We start from the raw sequence: 24,292 nt of genomic DNA on the forward strand, positions 1-24,292 counted from the left end.
TTAACCATTAGAGTACTTTTTGAAAGAGTTGTTACATGTTACAAAATGTATAAGATATAAAGAAATATGGACCTATAAGGTGTTATGTATGTTAATTCAATATTTACATACATAACACCTTATAGTTCCATATTTCTTTATATCTTATACATTTTTTGAAATAATATCCAACTTGCGTTGTTGAATGCCGCACCGGTGACTAAGCGGTGTGATTCCTTGAGTCGCTTGTGGTGTTATATTCACACCACATGCGATAATTATATTATATATATATATATGTTTATAAGATTGCATTGTGCTTTTATATTGTTCTTTTTGTGACTTTTGTTTGCCTATTTATATTTATTTATATCTATTTATATATTTTTCATACATTGTCACATTTATATGTGGATATGTAATTCTATGTAACAACTCTTTCAAAAAGTACTCTAATGGTTAATTCCTGGAGGTATATATATCTGTTACCAGCCTTCCCTTGTCATGCCTGATGAAGCTGCGCATGCGCAGCGAAACGCGTTGCATCTAATAAATCCATTGATTTTACTTGGCTGCCTGATGGTTCCTCTCTGCGCCAGATATACTCCTGACTCCCTGGTCATTCGGTTTTGATTTTACTCTTACCCAGGAGGGCTGCAGTGGACCTTCTTCTATATCTCTTCTGCTCTTTACCTTGTTGTGTGTGGGCGCACAACCAACTTTGGTAAGCGGCTTGGGAATTACCGTCCCCTACCCCCACCTGCAAGATCTACTGATCCCGCACATGAGGCACCTTCCTCCCTCTCTCTAGATTAGAGCAGTAATGGGTATTCATGTAACTAGGGATGTTCCCACTGATGTTTTTTTTTACTGAGCTCTGACATCTGGTTCTTGATCTGCAGAATCTTTAGTTTTCATGGTATCATATTACTCAACCATCTTGGAGCTTGAAAGCTTATTCAGTACAGTGGTCCCTCAAGTTACAATATTAATTGGTTCTGGGACGACCATTGTATGTTGAAACCATTGTATGTAGAGACCATAACTCTATGGAAACCTGGTAATTGGTTCTAAAGCCCCAAAATGTCATCCAAAAATAGGAAAAAGTGAGGATTAAAGATAAATAAGTAATAACTAATATATATATAAAGCAAGTCCTTACATATAAAAGTAAGAAAGATCTGCTGGGAGCTGTAAATCACTGTCTATGTCAGTGTTTCCCAAGCAGGGAGCCTCCAGCTGTTGCAAAACTACAACTCCCAGCATGCCAAAGGCTGTCCGGGCATGCTGGGAGTTGTAGTTTTGCAACAGCTGGGGGCACCCTGCTTGGGAAACACTGGTCTACGTAGAGGACAGGAGCTTCTTCTTCGGGGTCCTGTACAGTACACACAATGTCCTAAAAAAAAAGTAACATGGAGTCTCCCTCACCTGGTGTCCAAAGGAGCATGTAACCCTGGTACAGGTAAAGTGTACAGAACATGTAATACCTCCCTGTACTGTAGGGGGCACTACCAGACATCAGTCAGTGCATGCACTTCAGTAATACAGGTGTTTTACCAGTAAATTGCCCATTCTGATTGGTCAGTTCTCTTGGCCATTGACAAGTTTCACAGACTTGGACTGTCTTTGTTCAGATTGTCATTGTATGTTGAGTCTGGTTTCAACTTACAATGGTCCAGAAAAGACCATTGTATGTTGAAACTATTGTATGTTGAGGCCATTGTAAGTTGAGGGATCAGTGTATAGGAATAATAACCTATATGACTAGATAAGTTGTTTCCAGCAGGTACATAAAAAAGCATTGTATATTATATTGTGCTGACCATAGTATTAGCTCCTTTCATTGCCTACTTTAACATTTTTCATTGTAGAGCAACATTTTTCGGGCTGCAGAGAAATTGGGATTTCAGTGGCAGAAATACGATGGAAGAGATCCACGACTGGAAGGGATAGATGATCTCTCAGGCACAGAAATACCTCTACATTTTATATTCAAGATGGCAGCTCACACTATACATGTAGTAGTGTTTTATGAAAGGAGTGGCAACTACCTCTGGCATGGCCCTTTACGACTAAAGAGAAATATGGACAGAAAGTTTGCACCTTTCCGAAAGCTTCAGTTTGGCCGATATGCTGGAGCCTATAGTAGGTATGGATGTCAGTTATCATTCATGAAAGAGATTATTATGGACCGGTAAAAAATGCTGTAAAGTAAGTGCTGTTAACATTCCGCACAAAAATATTGACATAAATCGTTGTTCTCTGTTATTTATTGATATTACTTATTCTCTACAGCAAACCATTAAAGGGATACTCCGCCCCTAGACATCTTATCCCCTATCCAAAGGATAGGGCATTAGATGTCTGATCGTGGGGAGAAGATGTCTAGGGGCGGAGTACCCCCTTAAGTAGCAGTTATGTTCAGGCTATGGCCACAACTAAAAATCTGCAGCAAAGCAGATGAGATTTCTAAAATTGCAACCAAACGCTGCAGAAAAAATCAGCAGCCAAAAAATTGACCTGTGTTGTGGAGTTTAAATCTGCTGCATGTCAATTGTAGGATCTGCTGCAGAAAGTGGTGTAGGTTATGGCAGAAAACTACTCCATCTTTGAGTCTGGCCTCGAAGTCTGGCACATGGACAGTGAGAGAAATGAGGCACATTTATTAAGAGGCTTATGCCTCTAAGTGTATCTAGCACACACGCAGCAGATTCTCACATGCCAGTTTTCCACCTCTTTTTCAGAGCTGATACGGTCCGAATTACTGTAGATGGATTAAAGGTGAAAATCCCAAGAGACCCCTCATCCTTTTTATCTGAGGTTTCGCATTCAAGGTTTTTAGAGTGCCGCTACAAAGAAGCTCGGTCATTTTTTAAGGTTGGTTTTCTTTCCCACATATAGTAAACATTGTTACATAAATGTAGTTAGTAATATCCATGGGCCAAGCACAAAGCTAACATACTATAACATTTAATTGCAAAAATAGTATACTCGTCATCAAAACAATGGAAACCCCAGAGCGATGAGCTAACGGAGTCTCTTAGGCTCTGTATGTATCTGCTGTAGCACAGATTCTAGGATCTAAGCATGACATGACCCTTGTATGCCCACCAGTTATACAAATGGCGTGTCTGACCTATTGGGGGATAGGCACCATTTCCTTGGTGTGCCATTACACACCATGGATAATTTTTTCTTCCTGACTTGCGGTTGTTCATCTTGCTGCTGGTTATAGTAATCTATCTTATGCCTGCCTAGGGAATATAGCATCCCTTCTGCTTTATTATGCATTATGTCTATTTTACATGATTTTGGATATTCTTTTGTTATCATAGAATGGTCATAGTACCGATAATAATACCTATGGGTTGCCATTGCTATTATTACTTCTAGCTGCTGAGTGAACCGTCACACTGCACATAATTGTTGATCCTGTGCCATCTCCCAATGGTTAAAACATCAATTTTTATAGGATATCTACCTGTATGTGCCTATCACATTGATGGCAGATGGGCTGCATTGTATTACCAGTGTGTGCAACTACTTAATGTCTACTATCTGCATTGCATCATCAGTGTGTAGCCATTTCGGCTGCTTTTTCTTGAATTGTATTTTATTACCAATGTATACATTCTCTGATGATCCTGTGATAACCTTACTGGTGAAACACATTGCAATTGGGAATTGTGGTCTCCATTGGTGATTTTATCTCACCTCTGTGTTTCACAATTATCTTACAATTATACATTTTTTGGTATATGGTGATAAGGAGCTCTGTGGTGTATATTTATCTTTACCTTTCTCCTTCTTTGGTCATCTCCCTTTTTTTGTTTTTATCCTTCACTTAGGATAGACCAGGGTCCAGCATCGTGGTTGAGGCCACCCTATTAAGGAGGTGGGTCCGTCAAAAGGCAGGGACAGAGGAACGGGCGCCATTGACCCAGTGGGCATGTTATCCCTCCCCCCGCTATTTTCTCTAGTCCTCCTGCTACTATTACCTCCTGCTTAATATCAATTTACTCCTATTACCATCACATTTAGAGGACTGAACCCCAAACTGACTAGTAGGAGAGACTATTATACCTTGACTGTTAGGTTGGACCAACACACCCCAGAGATCCATGTATACTAGTAGTAGTATTTTTTTCTCCTCTTTTTTTTCTTTTTTTCTTTCTTTTTTTAATTTTTTTAATTTTTATTTTTTTTGTGGGTTTCACTATACTCCAATTTTTGTTGCTTATCTACTTTTATTAATGAGCTATTAAAGGTTATGTTTTAATGTTTTATATTGTGTTGATCAGGAGGTACCCTTATCGGTGATTTTTGTACCACAGATTTGGCACAGTATTCTGGCATTTATTGGAATGGATGGAAGCCATAGTGCAGATGTGAAAAATAAATTTGATCAGCACTTACTGTATGTGTATGGCTGTGACACAAATGTACAATTTACAGCAGTCCATTGCAGATGCTAAGGCATGTGTGAACACTGATTTATCACTCTTTTGGAGACAAAAACTGTCTGGTTTGTCCATAGCAACCAATCACAGCTCAGTTGCTATGTCCTCAGACAGATTGATAAATCTGGGCCATAGTATATGAATTATTTTGAACTGCATTACGGCTGTATTTACTATAAATGCAAACGTCACCTTTTTGTTAATATAAATTAATTTTCTATTTTGTATTTAATAATTTCCACAGATTATGCATAGTAAATTGCCTGCTACCACTACACATCTCCCAGAACCAGGGTCCTATACCATGCCTGCTATTGAACAGGAATTGGGATTTTGTGAGATCATTTTATAAAAAATGCTACCACATTTTCAAATGATTTGGGCTTAATTTGCACCATGTTTACAGCTCTTTAAAAAAAAAAAAAAAAAAAAAAAAAAAAAGGATGTGGCATCAATAAAAGGGCATGGCTTAAAATGCCCCCAAAACGTTAAAATATGTGCGAAAAATGTAGTAGACAGTGTAAGATGCACTTAAATAACCTGAGGTACTGTTAAACATCCGTCGCACTCTTAGACTCCCCCAATGTCTGTTATTTACCTGTATCAGTATAGGTAGGAGCCTTCTCACTGGTGATGATTTGCTGAGAGGAGCTGACAGAGAAGAAAGTCTCACACTTCTTTCAAATGTCTTTTTTATCTGAATGCCCGGTAGTTTATTTGTCCCTGCCGAATTGTGGCACAGTAACTGTATTGAGGTTGTTGTTTATTAAAGGGGTATTCCATGAAAAAACTTTTTTTTATATATCAACTGGCTCCAGAAAGTTAAACAGATTTGTAAATTACTTCTATTAAAAAATCTTAATCCGTTCAATAATTATCAACTGCTGAAGTTGAGTTGTGGTTTTCTGTCTGGCAACAGTGTGCAGTTCCCAAAACAAGCAGAGATGTCAGCAGAGAGCGGAGTAGAAGAGGTTTGCTATGGGGATTTGCTTCTAAACTGGGCGGTTCCCGAGACACTTGTCATCAGAGAGCACTTAGACAAAAAAGAATAGCTCAACTTCAGCAGCTCATAAGTACTGAAAGGATTAAGATTTTTTAATAGAAGTAATTTACAAATCTGTTTAACTTTCTGGAGCCAGTTGATATATAAAAAAAAGTTTTTTTCCTGGATAACCCCTTTAACAGCATAGATGACTACTCTGACAAATCTGAAGCTTATAGTATTCAGCGATCATCTGTTATAATTGATTCTATTTCCCTCTAGCTCTATCCTGACGACACTTCACTGGAAGGGATTGAATTTAGAAAGAAAGCCAAAGCACTGTTACACCTGGCAGCTTCAACTTTGGATTCATTGGGTGTGAGCTTTTGGATCAGCAGTGGGACATGTTTAGGTAATAGAATGACTCCTTATGATACTACCCACAATATGGCAAAACAAAAAAGATAAAGAAATAATCACTTTTTAGCAAATACCTTAAAGGGGGTACTCCGGTGGAATAAATTTATTTTATATCAACTGGTGCCAGAAAGTTAAACAGATTTGTAAATTACTTCTAGTTAAAAATCTTAACCCTTCCAGTACTTATCAGCTGCTGTATACTACAGAGGAAGTTTTTTTTAATTTTTTTATTTATTTTCTTCCTGACCACAGTACTCTCTGCTGACATCTCTGTCCATGTCAGGAACTGTGCAGAGCAGGAGAGGTTTGCTATGGGGATTTGCTCCTATTCTGGACAGTTCCTGGACAGAGGTGTCAGCAGAGAGCACTGTGGTCAGACAGAAAGGAAATTCAAAAAGAAAAGAACTTTCTCTGGAGCATACAGCATCTGATAAGTTTGGAAGGATTAAGATTTTTTAATAGAAGTAATTTACAAATTTGTTTAACTTTCTGGAGCCAGTTGATTAAAAAAAAAAAAAAAATTCCACCGGAGTACACCTTTAACCCCTTGCCACAAATGGATGTTAATTAACATCCATCTGCAGCTCCCAAGGTATGACGCATGCTCAACAGGGCCGTTGTCCGGCATCAAACTTGATCGCTGCGTCTAAAATGAAAGAAAACATTGTCGGTTAGATCAGTGGTGTGTCCCGAACAGCTTGGAGGACAGGAGGAGGATCCCTACCTTCCTCCTTGCTGTCCGATCGCCGAACGACTGCTCCGTGTCTGAGATCCAGGCAGGAGCAGTCAAGCGGCGATAACACTGATCAATGGCATGCTATTGCTTGGCAGTGAACAGTGTAAAAGATCAGTGTATGCAGTGTTATAGCCCCCTATGGGGCTATGGGGGCTATAACAATGCAAAAAAAAAAAAGTGAAAATAAAGTGTTAATAAATGTGATTTAACCCCTTCCCTAATAAAAGTTTGAATCACCCCCCTTTTCCCATTAAAAAAACAAACTGTGTAAATAAAAATAAACATGTGGTATCGCCGCATGCGTAAATATCTGAACTAATAAACTATTTCGTTAATTTAACCGCACAGTCAATGGCGTACACGTAAAAAAAAATTCCAAAGTCCAAAATAGCGTACTATAGGTCACTTTTTATACCATAAAAAAATGAATAAAAAGTGATCAAAAAGTCCAATCAAAACAAAAATGGTTCCGGTAAAAACTTCTGATAACGGTGCAAAAAATGAGCCCTCATACCGCCCCTTATACGGAAAATGTAAAAAGTTATAGGGGTCAGAAGAGGAAATATTTCAATGTATTAATTTTGGTGCATGTTGTTCAAATTTTTTTTTTTTTGTAGTAAAATAAAGTCAAACCTATATAAATTGGGTATCTTTGCGACCATATGGACCTACAGAATAAATATTAGGTGCAATTTTTACTGAAAACTGCACTGCATAGAGACGGAAGCCGCTAAAAATTACAAAATGCTTTTATTTTTTCAATTTTGCCCCACAAATATTTTTTTTCTGGTTTTGCCGTAGATTTTGTAGTGAAATTGTTAATGGTATTACAAAGTACAATTGCTGATGCATAGAACAAGCTCTCATATGGATTTTTAGGGGAGAAATTGAAAGTGTTATGATTTTTAGAAGGTGAGGGAAGGGGTTAAACAAAAGGTGAGGGAAGGGGTTAAACAAAAACAAAATGTTTGATTTGAGCCACATACTGAAACATCTTCTTTCTTTTCTAATCTGTTTCTAATTTCTGATTGTGTATATTTTTTGGAGTGTGAATTATTATGGGGCTTGAGTTTGGTATTCTATTTGTAGTTTTTGGCAGGATTTTTAGTTTCTAATAGGCGCTTTCCTGGTTATGATTCGCCATCCACCTAACTGTCCTCTCCTCCTTATAGTGGCTTTTACAAACATTCCATCTTGAGAATGTTTGTAACTGGGAGTTATTAGACTGGAAAAAATTTACATTAGCTTAAATTACTGAATGGTTTCATAATACATATATAGTATATTTAATTTAGTCTACTATATACATTCTTTTTTTTCTAAGGTTGGTATCGGCAGTGCAACATTATTCCATACAGTAAAGATGTGGATTTAGGGATCTTTATACAGAACTACAAGCCTGATCTAGTTCCAGCATTTCAGAAGGCCGGACTCCCTCTGAAGCACAAATTTGGCAAGGTTAGTGTTCTGTTTTTGCCAACAGTTCTATTTTTTCTCTTTTCCATGGCTTTATTTATAGACTTTTTTCTGTTATAAATTACTTCTGTAGCTTATGTTTGGCTGTTTGGTTCAGAAACCTGGTTGTTGCTTCTTACAAAGAATACAGAGGTACAAACAGTAATGAGTAAGATGATAAAAAATAGCCATTATCCAGAGTGTTAAAGGGGTATTCCCTTTCTTTGGAGTGACTGATCAGGTAAAGGTGCACTGCTTTCCTGGATGTACTTTCTTCCAATGCGGATACATAATATATATATATATATATATATATATATATATATATATATATATATATATATATATATAAGAGAGAATAGATAGAATAAATAGATAGAATAGATAGATAAGTTGGCCAGCACATACTGTGTCAGCACCAGCAGGGTTAACAGGTGCTGACAAGGTGTTTTTGCAAGGTTGCCGGGTTACGCCCTGCTGTCTGAGTGGCTAGCTACTGATTGACCACATGTGCATCTCCCTATATTACCAGGCATCAGACACTGGGAAGATGCCTGTGAAAGCGGTCATTACCTGAGTAGCTAGCATTCCCTTATTTCCTTGTATACCCGGCAACTTGACTTCTGGCTTCCTATCTGACTTCTCTTTGGTTATAGTGATTCGGCACCTCTTCCCACTCCTGGCTTGACTCGGTTTGACTGACTTTGACTTTATGTGTGTATGTTCAGTTTGTCTTTGTTAGTTACTTGTTTACCTGTTGCTCCTGACAACTGACAGGATTGTATTTTATTGTGTTGACAATTGTGTTGTATTTTATTGTGTTGACAATTAGTTAGTTACTTGTTTACCTGTTGCTCCTGACAACTGACAGGATTGTATTTTATTGTGTTGACATTTGACTCCCCTCACTTATTTAGGAAGGCATTGTCGACCAGTTGCCGGCCTATCATCTAGGATAGGCGGACAAGTAGGCAGGGACAGGGGCGCGGGTGAGCTTAGCAAGCACTCCTTCCCTGCCCATACGTGACATGCTGATACGGAAACAACTGCATGGACCTGGCATACATGAGATACTATATTGCTGTACTGCAAAAAATGAAAATTGAGGTACTTAGCTCACAATTTGGTGGCCAAATAGTTTGGACCATCCCACCACGGTAAGGTGACCTAATTGGGACGGACCCTACACTGTGAATATGTGCAATCAGTTAGCAGGCTTGCAAGGTCTGCAACATCCAACACCTAATAGAGGTGGGTGGGGTGCAGGAGCCAACATGGAGGTAGCCACTCCCCTATATGTATAACACACACAAGAATAAGTTGGCCAGCACATACTGATACCGAAACTACTGCATGGACCTGGCATACAGGTTCACGCTGCTAGGCTGAATATACAAAAACAGGAGAATACAACAGCACACTGCTAGCACAAAGATACAGATAAAACATGAGATACTATGTTGCTACACTGCAAAAAATGAAAAATGAGGTAGTGCTGCTGTATTCTCCTGTGTGTGTGTGTGTGTGTGTGTGTGTGTATGTATGTATGTGTATATATATATATATATATATATATATATATATATATATATATATATATATATGTAGAAGCAGTCCAATGGCACTCCAATGTTGATTAAATCAAATGGTGGTTTTTTTTTCACACATCCGTGCGAAACAGCTACGTTTCGGCTTAACAATTAAGCCTCTCTCTCTCTCTCTTGAGAGAGGCTTTATTGTTAAGCCGAAACGTCGCTGTTTTGCACAGATGTGTAAATAAAAACCACCGTTTGATTTAATCAACATTGGAGTGCCGCTTCTACCTCTATTTTTTATATTACTTGAGAATTGGTCTGTTCCTGGCGCTGAGCACCCTGCTGGATCTGGAATCCTTGTCACAGTGCTCCTCTTCCTCTATAGTCTATATTGGCAGTGTGCAAGGCTGGTCCTATAATTGTCCATTGGACGCAGGCGGCACATTCACAGGGGCGGCAAATTGCTTACTATATACCTGGCTGCCTAACTACTTACCTGGCTAATTATATATACTGTTCCTGGCTGCCTAACTACCTATCTTCCTGGCTAACAATATACCTGGCTGCCTAACTACCTACCTACCTCCCTGGCTTACTAAATACTTGTCTGCCTTTCTACCTGGCTGCCTAACTACCTGACTAGATAACTATATACCTGGCTGCCTAACTTCCTACCTATATACCTTGTTACCTACCTACATACCTGACTACCTTACTACATACCTGGATACCTACCTACCTGCCCTTTTGCTGCGCAGGACACCAAGGAGGGCATTATTACAGTTTGGGGGCCCTATTGATGGTAAGATTGTATAGAGGAGGGAAACATGTTTGACCTGCAGATGTTAATAGATCTATATGGCGGTCTGATCCGGAGCATTTCACTCCTGGACCCAGGTAACACAATGTCCTGGGCTGGCCCTGGCAGTGTGAGAAGTTCTGTCTGGTAAATGCGGTTACCACCATTCCCGTGCTCCCTAGGTTCATACTGGCATGCTGCTGAAGTGAAATGTGCTTGTACAAAGGTCTCCACTGTTATCGATATATTTTCATATATAAATAACAGTGCCTTTGTGCATATGCACTGTAAGAGCCCTTATACAGCTTTAGATGTTCCTACAAAACTGCCGCTGAGGTGAATTGTCTGCACTATTATCTATATATTGGTATATACAGATAACAGTGCCATGATCAAGTACACAGACATGCTCTGAACCTGTCCCATAGAAATAAGTGTCTGATGGGGGGGGGGGGGGGGGGGGGCGGGGGAGATGTTGGGGCCTGACCGCTGGGTCCCCTGCGATCTTCTGCCCGGCGCATGTTATATATTAAATATAAACTTATATATGATTAACAAGATATCCAAAGTAAAGGGAGATTGTGTTTCCCATTATAAGTATGGTATAATTAAATATGGCACTTACACATATTTTTTTTTTTTTTTTTTTTTGCAGTATGCATGTAATTGGCAATAATCATTTATAACAATTTTGGAAATAGTAGTCCATGGCTTTTTACAAAAACCACAGCATTTAAGATAAATACTTTCCACAGTATAACTGGAAACAAGACACTTGTTCTCTTCAAATATCTTATATGTATCCCTAAGTGATGCAGCTGAATCTCCATAAGTGCAGATAACAGAAACATAGCAAGTAGTTACAAAGTCTGCCTCAAGCTGTTACAAAACGACAATTCCCAGCTTGCTTGTACAGCCAGAGGCTGTCTGAACATGCTGGGAGTTGTAGTTTTGCCCCAGCTGGAAGCACACTGGTTGGGAAACACTTGTCTTTTGTGTAATAGAACTAGTGTTGAGCGGCATAGGCCATATTCGAATTCGCGAATATTCGCGAATATATGGACGAATATTCGTCATATATTCGCGAATATTCGCATATTCGTTAACCTTTGTTTTATTTTCGCGCATGAGAAAGTTCGTGTATGCGAAAATTAACATATGTGGAAATTCGCATATGCGAAAATTAGCATATGCTAAGTTTTCGCATATGCGAATTTCCGCACGTCAGTCTCACACAGTAGTATTACAGCCTTCTTTACACCACACAACCTGGAAGCAGAGAGGGGTGATCACTGTGATGTGTACTGTGAAGAAAAAAAAAACAAAAAAAAAACGAATATTCGTAATTACGAATATATAGCGCTATATTCGCGAAATTCGCAAATTCGCGAATATGCGATATTCGCGAATAATATTCGAATTGCGAATATTCGCGAGCAACACTAAATAGAACTGCAGTTTTATTGATTCATTCTAACTGTTACCACTAGATGGCAGTGTCATTTAACAGTTGTGTTGCCATTTTCTGTATAGTGTAGGCCTCTGTGATCTCTGTGATATTAAAGGTAATTTGAATGAGCAGTGTTATACATTATGCTGGATCTTGCAATGAAAAATAGATTGCATTATGTAGTAGTGTTTTGAAAAAAAATCATGTGAATACCACTATTTAAAATGGTTGTCCAGTAAAGCTACTTTTTTTTCAAAAACAGCACAACTTCTGTCCACAGGTTGTGTGTAGTACTGCAGCTCAGCCCCATTGTTCGTGATGTCATGCCACGCCCACTCCATTTATGTCTATGAGAGGTGGGCAGGAGGGCTGTGTACTAGATCTGACATCTAATCCCTGATCCTTTGGATAGGGGACAGGGGTGTGGAAATTTTATAAAAAACTACTTGTCCACGGGACTAAAATGGAGCAAAATCTACTTGTCCCTCATGACGATCCACTTGTCCGGACCATTTTTCACTTTTACACTCTTGTTTTTTCCTCCTCGCCCTATAATAGCCATAATTACCTACTATAAGGATACCTATTAATTTTTCAATAACATATTCTCTGGAAAAAAAATTGTGTGTGTGTGTGTGTATGTATGTATATGTATGTATATATATATATATATATATATATATATATATATATATATATATATATATATATATATATATATATATATATATATTTGGGGAAGTGAAATTGAAATGGTAAAAGATAATTTTGCAGATTTGGTGGTTTTTCTTTTCTACACCATTTACCTTGTGGTTGAGCAAACATGTTTTGATACTTTAGGCCGCCTGATTGCAGCAATACCAGATTTGTATAGTTTACGTCATGTTTTGCTAATTTAAAAAAAAATTCAGAACTTTTTCAAATTTTTTTAATTGTCATTTTTCAACCTTTTGTAGCTTTTTTTTTTTTTTCCGCATACCAGGCTGTATGAGGGCTAATTTTTTGCACCATCTGTTTTTTTGTATTGGTACCATTTTGGTATTAATCTGACTCTTCAATCGCTTTTTACCTTTTTTTTCTGGGATATTATAAAAATTGCAATTCTGTGGTTTGGTATTTTTTTTTTACATTTACCGTACGGGATACATAATGTTATATTTTAATAGTTCGTACAATGAAGCACACAGTGATGCTAAATATGTTTATTTTTATTATGTTTACATGTTTTTATATAGGAAAAGTTTTTTTTTTTTTGCACTTTATTAGACTTTTAGGAGGAATCATCAGATTCCTCATACAGATGAATAGAGTTCTACTGAACTCAATTGATCTGTGTGCTCTGTGATACATTGATAGAGCCTAGTCCAGCCAGGCTCTCAATGACAGAGCCACGGGACAGCAGGAAGCAGAGGTAAGCCCTCAGGCTACCTCTATAGTGGATCACCCCCCCTACGATCACGCTGCGGGGGAGCGATCCACCCCACTAGCCCACCAGGGAGCGTTCACATGTCCCTTTAGATGCCACTGTCAGCTTTGACAGCGGCGATCTAAAGGGTTAATAGCCAGCCACGGCGAAAACAGCCGGGGGCTGCAGAGTATGGAGCGGGCAGGAGTCCAGAGTCCGCTCCATACATACTGCTGAGCTCCGCATGCAGTCTCCCCGTGCAGATTTGCGACCGCTCCTCCCCTCAGATCTCCGAAGCTAAAGCTGGGGGAGCGAAGGCAGAGGATGCAGGTCTGCACGGGGAGACAGAATGCAGAGCAGGGGAGACGTACACAGCTTCTCATCTCCCCTCCCCATGCTCTGCATTCGAAGAACGCAAGTTTCCACAGCTGAGGGCTGCAGAGTATGGAGCGGGCACAAGTCGGGAGCCCGCTCCATACAGACCGCTGATCGCCGCAGCGCTGGTCTAATCCGGCCCTGCTGGCCGGAAAAATTCACTTACCCGGCGCCCGGAACGGCACGTCCCGGGCGATAGGAATTCCACAACCCTGGGGGATAAGGTGCCTAAGGGCTGAGTAACCTTAAAGGGTCTGATATAAGATTATTATATCTAATACTCCACCCCTAAACATCTTATCCCCTATTCCCCTTATCCCCTGGGGATCTCCGGGCTGGCAGTGGCGGCATCCGAAACACGGAACCTTGCAGCTTCCACGTTTGTGACATCACGCCACACCCCCTCCATTCATGTCTATAGGTGGGGGCATGATGGTTGCCGCAGCAGAGATGGGGGGTGTTCAGCGGCGGGATCCCCCACGATCTAACAATCCTTTGGATTTCAGCTGAGTACCCCTTTAAAACAACCTTAGAGCGGTCATTTAATGGCTTCGAAATGGCCAAAAAAGGATGTATTTTTTTCTATTGAGTTCACACAAGACATTACAACAGTAATTGTTACAGCTGTAAAATTAAATGTTGGACTCTTTTTTTTTTTTTTTTTTTTTTTGACAGTTTCCATGCCCAAATGCGAACATATTTTGGGCTCAAAAAATTGGTTTCAATCGACGAAAAAAAAAGGAAATGTGGCCAAAAAATGATTGGAAAAAGAGTGTTGAACAATGGAACAAATGTAAAAGCTAAAAAGACATATGATATTTTCCGAGTTTTTTTTTTAATTAACAAATAAAAACAAATAACGTTTTGACCCATCAATACGACATGAAAAAAACAGTGGAGACTTTGTAATCCTTTGAGAACTCTCCCCAGTGTTCACATAGAGAAGTCTATTTACCAGAAAATCAAGGAGAGGACAACAGTAAAATTCACCAATCTTAAGGTAGAGAAGTAAAGGATGCTATTAGGCATAGTAATTTAGAAAATATGGTGTCCAGCCCGGATGAGACCTCAATACGGAAACCTACAGAAAAAGACAATATACAACTGCTGGCAGAAATGTTGGACTCTCCACACTTAGAGGATGGTCACCTTTTAACTTAGTCGCAGATACGTGAATCACAGATATAATACAAAAAAAAAGTTTGTTCAATAGCTGAACATTCTGGGTTCACAGCCCCCCCTCCCCATGATCAGCACACCAGGGGCTCTGGAAATAAACAATATATTGGAGCCAGAGGCCTTGGCTATGCACATTGTGGAAAAAATAAGGACTGCTTCAGATCGAGTTCAAAAGTGCATTTGAAACACAACATTTTCAACTTATTCAAGCATATCCACTATAAAGCTTCATAAGAAATTGGCCCACAGTGTCCCACCACTTACTCCATGTACACAAAACCTTGGGAACCATGCCTCCTTACTTATGTGTGCAGGTGTGACTATCCAGGGTCCAGTTGCTAAGACCAATACCGATCTCCAGAACAAAAGAACACAAGTGATGCCCCTGAGGTAAGTCGAGAGTACTAACACAGTCCTTGGCCTTCTGGGGTAGAAACAAAGGGACTCAGCTCTCATGCAAGCGAGCACTTGTGTCCCTTTGTTCTTGCCATCGGTGGGGGTCTACTCAGCTGGACAACTTCTAACATGTCTCAATGACTTGTCAGAAGTTAATTTAACTTTCAGGTACTCATGAAAAAAGTCTTCATACTTAGGATCACTCCCGATGTTTAAGAACTGTCCCTTTAATGAATGCATTGTATTTGGACATTTACATTAAATGCCCTTTTTTCCTGTTTTGTATCTGTCTATTTTTCTTCCACTTATTTCTAGATATATGCCTTCCTTTCCTTTCCTTCTCTTCTATAAATTTCCCTGGTAATTCTCTGATTTCTTTTTTTCCATATTCTTCTGGTTTTTCCACTTTAAACAGCTTGCTTTGAAAACAAGGTAGTAACAAATCAATTTTTATCCTCTTTAATCTCAACGTCAATGTAAACATTTTTAAGACAGGACAGAGCTGGGAATTTATGAATGCTTATACTAGAAAACTGGTGTGAAACATTGCAGACTTTTGTACAAACTTTTGGAGTGAAAAAGCGGCTTGTGGAAAAATCTACAACTTTTGTTACACCTGGAAACTGGCATGGAAGCTATAATATCCTCCCCCCTGGAGAATATAATAAAATAGCGGAAATTTTAAATACATAATATCATTAATGTTAGGTATTGTAAAACGTATCTTGGACTTTTCATGAATAATTAATATTTTCTGTCTTGTCTGACATTTCCTTTTCAGGTAGAAGATAGCTTGGAACTCTCTTTTTTAGGAAGTGATGATGTAAAACTTGACATTTTTTTCTTCTATGAAGAAGAGGATTATATGTGGAATGGGGGCACACAAGCCAAAAGTGGCAAGAAATTTAAGTATGAGCATTTCCTTTTTTTATCGCTGTAACATTGCTGTTATCTTAGACTCATTTCACACTGTGTTTGCTGTGCACATTTCTTGTATGAGCCATTAAAGGTCCTAGCGTATATGGTAAATGTATGTATGGAGCCCCATTACTTGACGGAGGCCAGGAGAGTGTGATTTTGGCCCCCATTAAGGTGGTATATATTTGCTGGATTGAATAGTTCTGTGCTATTTCACTGAGCTGACTACAGTAAAAAAAAAAAAAAAAAAAAAAAAAAAAAAGTATTCCACACACTGTTTTTTTTTTTTTTCTTCTTTTTTTTAACATTGGACTTAATGTATGGCAGATTTTCCACTGGTATCTATCATAGAGATATCTGTCATAGAGAATGGGAAGTCCCTTGATGTATACCTTGGATAAAAACTGTAAGGCGCAGTGTTAATCAAACCTAACCTATGTTATGTGACATTAAGGCTTGGTTCACATTAAGGTTTCTCCAGCCCAAAATATTCCAGCTGGCGAATCCGAGGATGCCCTAGAATTACCTGGACATTGCTGTTTCCGTAGACGGCAATGTTTTTCTGTATGATTACTGCCAAAAGAATTACAGAGATCATTCTTTCGATGGCAGAATTCCAGCAGCGGAAATTCCGTAGTGTGCACTATGAAGTGGAATCCCATTGGCAGCAATAGGATTCTACTGCATCAGAATTTCCAAGCATAATTTCTAAGCGGAATAACTTTTCTGAATATAGTACCTTTTTAGTATATCAGCAAAATCAGCTTCATTCTGACCTGACGTAATTCTGAATACTTTTAGGTGTCCATATTTTTTGTTATTCCACATTAAGATTAGACTATGTACCTGTGGCCCAAATTTTATTGTGTGGATTGCAGTCAAAAATACATAGCCTAAGTTGCAAGTTTAAAGAGATTGTAGCGGCAGACAGCCTATTCTGGTGTACAAAAGGAAACATTTGAAGGGGCACTCCACTGGAAACATATTATCCCTTATCCAGAGGAAAGGGGATAAGATACAACATCAAAGAGAAAACTAATAGTGCACACACACACACACACACACACACACACACCAAACTGAGATAATATAAACAATCAGTCTTTATTGAAATATACAATGTACATAAAAAACATGAGATGAACTTGATAGAATCAAAGAAGGCACCGGAATACACTAGGAATAAAAATTAACAAATGGATTTAAAGAAAAAGAATGTTACCATAAAGGCATACAGTAAAGTGCAACATGGATCTATGTACAAATGCCAATACAGGCAGAACAGCGAGATAATACAGGGTGCCAGACCTTACCTCCCAAACCCCAACAATCGTTTTGCTTAAGACAATGTTTCCTCAGGGGACGTGACTGACATTCTCTCATCCTGACTATATATAGCTATCATTAGCCAATCAGAAATGGGCCTCCCTGATGGACAAAAATGTCCATCAATCAAACCAATGCCAAATCCACTCAGAATTACTGTCAGGCAATGCAAGACATAACTAAAATCAATATCATAAGTGCAAAGACGCCATACCATGTCATTGCAGGCGTTCCAGAACGCCAAGTACGTACTTCCGCCTGTGCTAGTGGTCACATGACCATCTCCTGGCCATGTGATCACCCCATGTGTCCTTGGGAGCACAAAGCGCAGGTGCCAGGGACTCCATGCAGCAACCATGGAGGTGCAGCGTGTCACATGTCACATGACTGCACATGCACCAGAATTGATGGCCATGTGCGACATGCAAATACGGAAGGGCGGTGCATCACATGACCGAAGAGTGGTCACGTGACACAATGCTCTGGCACACCGGAATTGTTAATCGTGCACACTACGTGAAATAGGAAAACCGCTTGTCACATGATGGGTGCGTGCATGCAGTGAAGCCAGTGAAAAAGACAAGGCGCAACTGAACCGTGACTCTGGAGGGGACAAATTTATTATTATCATACATATGCATAAATATGATCAATACAGTGGTCCCTCGAGTTACAATATTAATTGGTTCCAGGACGACCATTGTATGTTGAAACCATTGTATGTTGAGACCATAACTCTATGGAAACCTGGTAATTGTCTCTGAAGCCACCAAAATGTCATCCACAAATAGGAAAAAGTGAGGATTAAAGAAAAATAAGTAACTAAGAGCAAGTCCTTACATATATAAGTAAGAAAGAGCTGCTGGAAGCTGTAAATTGCTGTCTATGTAGAGGACAGGAGCTTCTTCAGGGCCCTGTACAGTACACACAATGTCCTAAAAAGTAAAATGGAGCCGCCCTCACCTGGTGTCCAAAGGAGCAGCTAACTGATGCACAGAAGAGTAGTACAGAACATGTAGTACCTCCCTGTACTATAGCAGAAAGCCAGTCAGTGCATGCACTTCAGTAATACAGGAGTTTTACCAGTAAAATACCCATTCTGATTGGTCAGTTCTTCCAGCCATTGACATGTTTCACAGATCTGGACTGTCTGTAGCATTGTATGTTGAATTTGGGTTTCAAGTTACAATGGTCCAGAAAAGACTGAAAATATTGTAACCTGAGGCCATTGTAAGTTGAGGGATCGCTGTACAACAATAGAAATGAATGAATGAATAAATAGGTAAATCAAACAAAATATTAGATAGAGTAAATATCTCAATTAAAATATGTTAGAAATATATAAAAATAATAATAGAATAAAGGAATAAATATAATACTAGTAAATAAATATTCAAAATAATAAATGATACTGATAATAAAAAAAAACGGACACACGTGTAATATAGTAGGGGTAGGGAAATTGTAAAATTGTGCAGTGGTGATAATAGGTTGAAGCGTGTAAATGATAACGTCCTAATATACAGTGAATACTGCTAAACATTAACAGTAAAAGGATGAGCACCAGACTATAGAGTAGGTGCATAAATAACAGCCAAATACATCTGAAAGGTGCACGTATAGCTACAAAGCAAAGTGCTAATAGACATACAGTGGTCCCTCAACATACGATGGTAATCCGTTCCAAACGGACCATCGTTTGTTGAAACCATCGTATGTTGAGGGATCCGTGCAATGTAAAGTATAGGACAGTGGTCTACAACCTGCGGACCTCCAGATGTTGCAAAACTACAACACCCAGTATGCCTGGACAGCCGTTGGCTGTCCGGGCATGCTGGGTGTTGTAGTTTTGCAACATCTGCAGGTCCGCAGGTTGTAGACCACTGTTAGAGGAAGTTGTACTCACCTGTCCCCGCCGCTCCGGACCGTCACCACTCGTCACCGCTGCCCGGGATGTCGCCGTCCATCGCTGTTGCCGCGTCCCCGAGGTGTCCCCGACGCTCCGGCAAGGCCTCTGCTTCCCCGGCATCCGCGCTCTCCGTCACCGCCATCACGTCGCTACGCACGCCGCTCCTATTGGATGACGGGATGGTGTGCGCAGCGACGTGATGACGACGGAGAGCGCCGACGATGCAGGGGATCCCGAAGAGGATGCGCCGGAGCCCCGAGGACAGGTGAGTGATCGTCAGCGGACCATACGGGGCACCGTTTATGCGATGGCCCCGACATACAAAAGCATCGTATGTTGATGCTGCCTCCGAGAGGCCATCGCATGTTGAAATTATCGTATGTCGGGGCCATCGTAGGTCGGGGGGGGTCACTGTATTTCAAAGGTAAACAGTGTGTAATAAAAAATCTAAAGTGACATGTGCAAATATAGTAACTAAAAGGAATTTTATTCATTAATAAATATCAATAATATATAATAATGGGCAAAAAATGACTTGATGGGAACAAATATGAAAAATAATAAAAGGTCTGGCACCACTGCACATAACAAACAGGATCAATAAAACAGACATCACTTAAAAATGGGATGGCAGCACTGGAGGTATAACTAATGAGGGAGACTTGATGGTGTGTAGAACGATGACCAAACGAATCTAGGCTCAAAGTCGCAGCAACAACACTACAACAAATAAAGAAAAAGAGAACATTTAAATTAAAAACCCAAGTATAAAAGCAACTAAAAAAAAGTGAAAGCCATAAGGCAGTCACTGGGGGATCTGATGTGAACTATATGCCTGTATTGGCATTTGTACATTGGACCCATGTTGCACTGCTTACTTACTTTAGCTAGTAAGGTAGTGTTTGTTTATCGGTGTTCATAGTGGATAAGATGTTAGAACGCGGGGGTCCCGCCGCTAAGGACCCCCGCAATCTCCGCTGCGGCCCCCAGTAATTTGGTGCACAAAGCAAACTCTGCTCGCTGCCCGATGACTGGCGATGCACGCCACCACGCCCCCTCCATTCATATCTACGGGAGGAGGCGTGACTGCTTTGTACTAGCCGTCACGCCCCCTCCAATAGACATGAATGGAGGGGGTGTGGTGTGACGTCACGAACGCAGAAGCTGCAAGCTTCTGTGTTCCGGATGCTGCAGGCCAGAAGATCGCGGGGGTTCCCAGCGGTGGGATCCCCGCAATCTAAAATCTTAGGGATAAGAGGTTTCCAATAGAATACCCCTTTAAATACTGCTTGATTTGTCTGTGGATATAAACATTGAAGCTCAAAAGGAGGTTTTCTGAGATGACTGACCTATTGACATTGTGACAGAATAGAAAAGTAATATTTTATTCTTTTTCCCCCCCCAGATACTTGTTTCCAAAATTTACACTTTGCTGGACAGAGTTTTTGGAGCTTAAGGTTCAAGTACCTTGCGAAACTGTAGATTATATCGAAGCAAATTATGGGAAGAACTGGGATGTACCTCTCAAAGTTTGGGACTGGAAAAACTCCCCCTCCAATGTTCATCCCAATGGAGTGTGGCCTATAGATGAGTGGGATGAAGTCATTCAGTTATTTTAAGCAAAATGTGAAAATGTATAATATCAGATACACTGGAACCTTATTTTTAGTATATTACAGAACCTGGTTTGTACTCTGCACTGGCATCTGACTTGATAATATTAGTTACTGTTTTGCTAAATAGTTGAAACTCCTAACAACTCTCACATAGCAATGTAGAAATGATACTATCTTTAATATATTAAAGTAAACCTGTCCCTAGTTTCTTGCTGTCCAGTCCAGGCTCCCTTATTACAATGCTGTATATGGGGCTGTTCATAGTGAATTGTACAACCTGGTGATAAGGCTGCCCATCTCTGGTTTGGAGGGCATGACACTAGTGACAGCTTTCCTTATAAAATATCCATCATGTAATTGGTCACTACTGGATTATAAAACACTCTGAATTATCAGATGGGTACAGCAGTCAATATTTATTATTGTTAGAATATATATTTTCCAGTTCAAACAAATAAACATTAGAAATCATTTTAGGACACAATGTTTTTTCAATCAAAGAGGCTTCTGATTATTTAACTGTTCAGTCTACTTTGATCTGGAGGATCAGACAGCTTTATGCTACTCAATCGGAATTGCCAGAATTTCGGAAGGTTAGAATAAAGGAATTATACAGTATGATGCAGCCCTATATGTTTACGGGGGCTAAGGAATGTGAATTCGAACAAGGGGAAGTCTATTGAAAGTATTAGAAGAAGCAGAATCTCGCCTCTTCAGACTCAATTAGACGAACAAGAAGTTAGTACATCTAGAGAATGTATACATAATATTTATGCACAGTAGAATTCCTTTATTCTGGCATCTGGAAAGTATGATAATTTAGTACGTGCTTCCAATACAAAACTGCAAGATAACGAAAAATGTCATTAGACCAGACTTAATGGAGAGAAAATACACACTTTTGCAACTACTTTTAATTGCTATTATGTAGGTAAAGTATAACATTAAGCAAGCAAAAATACCTTACTGTTTTGTGAATACAACGCCTGCGCTGATGTGTGTTTCCATCTACAAAAAATGTATGTTCTTGTTCTGCAGTCATGTGTCACTCTACTACTTGTATCCCATATTCCTATTAGCCTACAAAAAGTAAAGTCGGGGGAGGAGTACCACTTTTGTTGTTTGTCTGTAGCCACAGAGTCACACAAGTCTGCATAGGAGCTGTGAACATAACTTTGTTGTGAGTTATTAAGACTATTTGCAGAGTTGCTTAAAGGGGTTATCCATTGTATTGTAGAAACTAATATGGTGCTGGGACAGGGGGAAAATAGGAAAATAGACAAAAAAAAAATAGTTATCTAGCCTCAGTCCCCCGCAGCTTATGTTCCCTCTGTTTGGTTCCCCGGTCTAAGGACTTGCCAGCTTAGCCAATCACTGGTCTCGCCAGTGATTGGCTGAGTTGGCAGGTCCTGCATTGAGTGCTTGCCTTGGGACAGGAACAAGAAAGAAGACTGGGGGACCATATGGAGGCGAATCAGGGCTGTGGGGTAAATATATATATATATATATATATATATATATATATATATATATATATATATATATATATATATTATAAAATATATATATATATATTATTTTTTTTTTCTGCCCAAGCACTATATTAGTGTTTGTTTGTTTTTTAAATGATGCTGTGGATAACTCCTTTTATTTTAAATGAAGCAAGGAAAAATTGTTAAAATTCCTTTAAAGGGGTACTCCGGTGAAAACCTTTTTTTCTTTTAAATCAACTGGTGGCAGAAAGTTAAACATATTTGTAAATTACTTCTTTTAAAAAATCTTAATCCTTCTTGTACTTATTAGCTGCTGAATACTACAGAGGAAATTCTTTTCTTTTTGGAATGCTCTCTGATGACATCACGAGCACAGTTCTCTCTGCTGACGTTATTATAATAATAATAACGCTTTATTTATTGTTGTCCTTAGTGGGATTTGAACCCAAGTCCCCAGCACTGCAAGGCAGCAACGCTAACCACTGAGCCACCATGCTGCCCTTAGCATGCATCTGCTATGCATCTGCTATGCATGGTTGCTAAAATGGACAGAGATGTCAGCAGAGAGCACTGTGCTCGTGATGTCATCAGTGTTCCAAAAAGAAAGGAATTTCCTCTGTAGCATTCAGCAGCTAATAAGTACTGGAAGGATTAAGATTTTTTTAATAGAAGTAATTTACAAATATGTTTTAACTTTCTGCCACCAGTTGATTTAAAAGAAAAAAGGTTTTCACCGGAGTACCCCTTTAAGTCTTTGTTTTTTTGTTTCAATTCCTCATTTTCAAGACATTATGGGGAAATTAATTTAACCATGTATGCCACTTGTGATAAAAGTTGCTACTTTTTGTGCAAGCCTTATCTTTCTCTATATTGGCAAGGGTTTATCAGACTCTTAACAGCCCAACACATTAACTACAACTCACTCCAGACTATTGCTGTGACTTATAGAAGAAATACTTGACAGACAAGGATATGCAAAATGTATTAAGGCTGGATTCACATGTACATTTGCAATTTGTCAAAATAGGGTGCCAACGTTCTTGCATGGGCACAGGCTCCAGTGACTTCAATGGCCCAGACATATTCAGGTACTGATGGTCTGTCCTGAACATATACATGTTTGTATTTGGGTTTAAAAGTGCAGCACACCATGCTTTCGAGTCCAAGTCAAAGCATGAATATGTTCAGGATATTAACTGAATATGCTTACTATGTTTGGTTCATGAGTCAATTGGACCTGCACCTTTCAGTGCAAGTATATGTTGGGATTCTATTTGGCAGGGTGCTGCAACAGAGGGCATAATCATAATGTGAACTTGGCCTAAAAGGCATGCACCTCTTAATAAATTAGGGAATGATTGTTTACTGCCAGTTAAAAAGAACAATCTGGTTTACATTTTAAGGATGCAGACCCTTATAGACCCAGCCCTGCTGAGGAGTGGATACTACTGAAGTGAAACAAAGTATATTAGAGAGTTGGAGAACTTTTAATTTATACAGATAAACATTATTTATATATAATGGAAATTAAATAGTTTAGGGTGCCCTGGTCATAAACCTGTTTAGTTTCTTGATACGCCTTTGTGTTTCTGAGATATGGGGGTTGATAATTTGTCTGGCAATTCAGGGATCAGTTAGATGGGCGTGAACTTAATTTTAATAATAGGAGTGACCGGTGATGGGCAGGATTGTACAGTCAGGGAGTGTATATTAGACAGACATACATGCCTCTCAATGTAAAACATTCACACCCTGTGACTGTAAAATCTTACCCGTCACCGGATAGTCACTCCTATTATTAAAATTAAGTTCACACCCATCTGACTGATTCCCTGAATGTCAAACAATGAACAGGAGAG

The 24,292-nt window shown here is 39.4% G+C and overlaps 1 protein-coding gene across 2 annotated transcripts in view; it reads left to right on the top strand.

Moving 5' to 3' along the window:
* The window catches only part of FKTN (fukutin), a 34,784-nt gene extending 12,370 nt beyond the window's left edge, over positions 1 to 22,414 (top strand). For both annotated transcript variants that reach the window (XM_056520286.1, XM_056520295.1), the window contains exons 5-10: positions 1,851 to 2,128; positions 2,724 to 2,856; positions 5,704 to 5,833; positions 7,902 to 8,035; positions 15,953 to 16,080; positions 20,730 to 22,414. In XM_056520286.1, the coding sequence (XP_056376261.1) occupies positions 1,851 to 2,128; positions 2,724 to 2,856; positions 5,704 to 5,833; positions 7,902 to 8,035; positions 15,953 to 16,080; positions 20,730 to 20,943 (1,017 nt within the window). In that variant the 3' untranslated portion in view covers positions 20,944 to 22,414. The remainder of the gene's footprint in view (positions 1 to 1,850; positions 2,129 to 2,723; positions 2,857 to 5,703; positions 5,834 to 7,901; positions 8,036 to 15,952; positions 16,081 to 20,729) is intronic.
* The last annotated feature ends 1,878 nt before the right edge of the window (positions 22,415 to 24,292 follow it).

This window comes from Hyla sarda, chromosome 1, assembly GCF_029499605.1.
Source record: "Hyla sarda isolate aHylSar1 chromosome 1, aHylSar1.hap1, whole genome shotgun sequence".
NCBI classification, from domain to species: Eukaryota; Metazoa; Chordata; class Amphibia; order Anura; family Hylidae; genus Hyla; species Hyla sarda.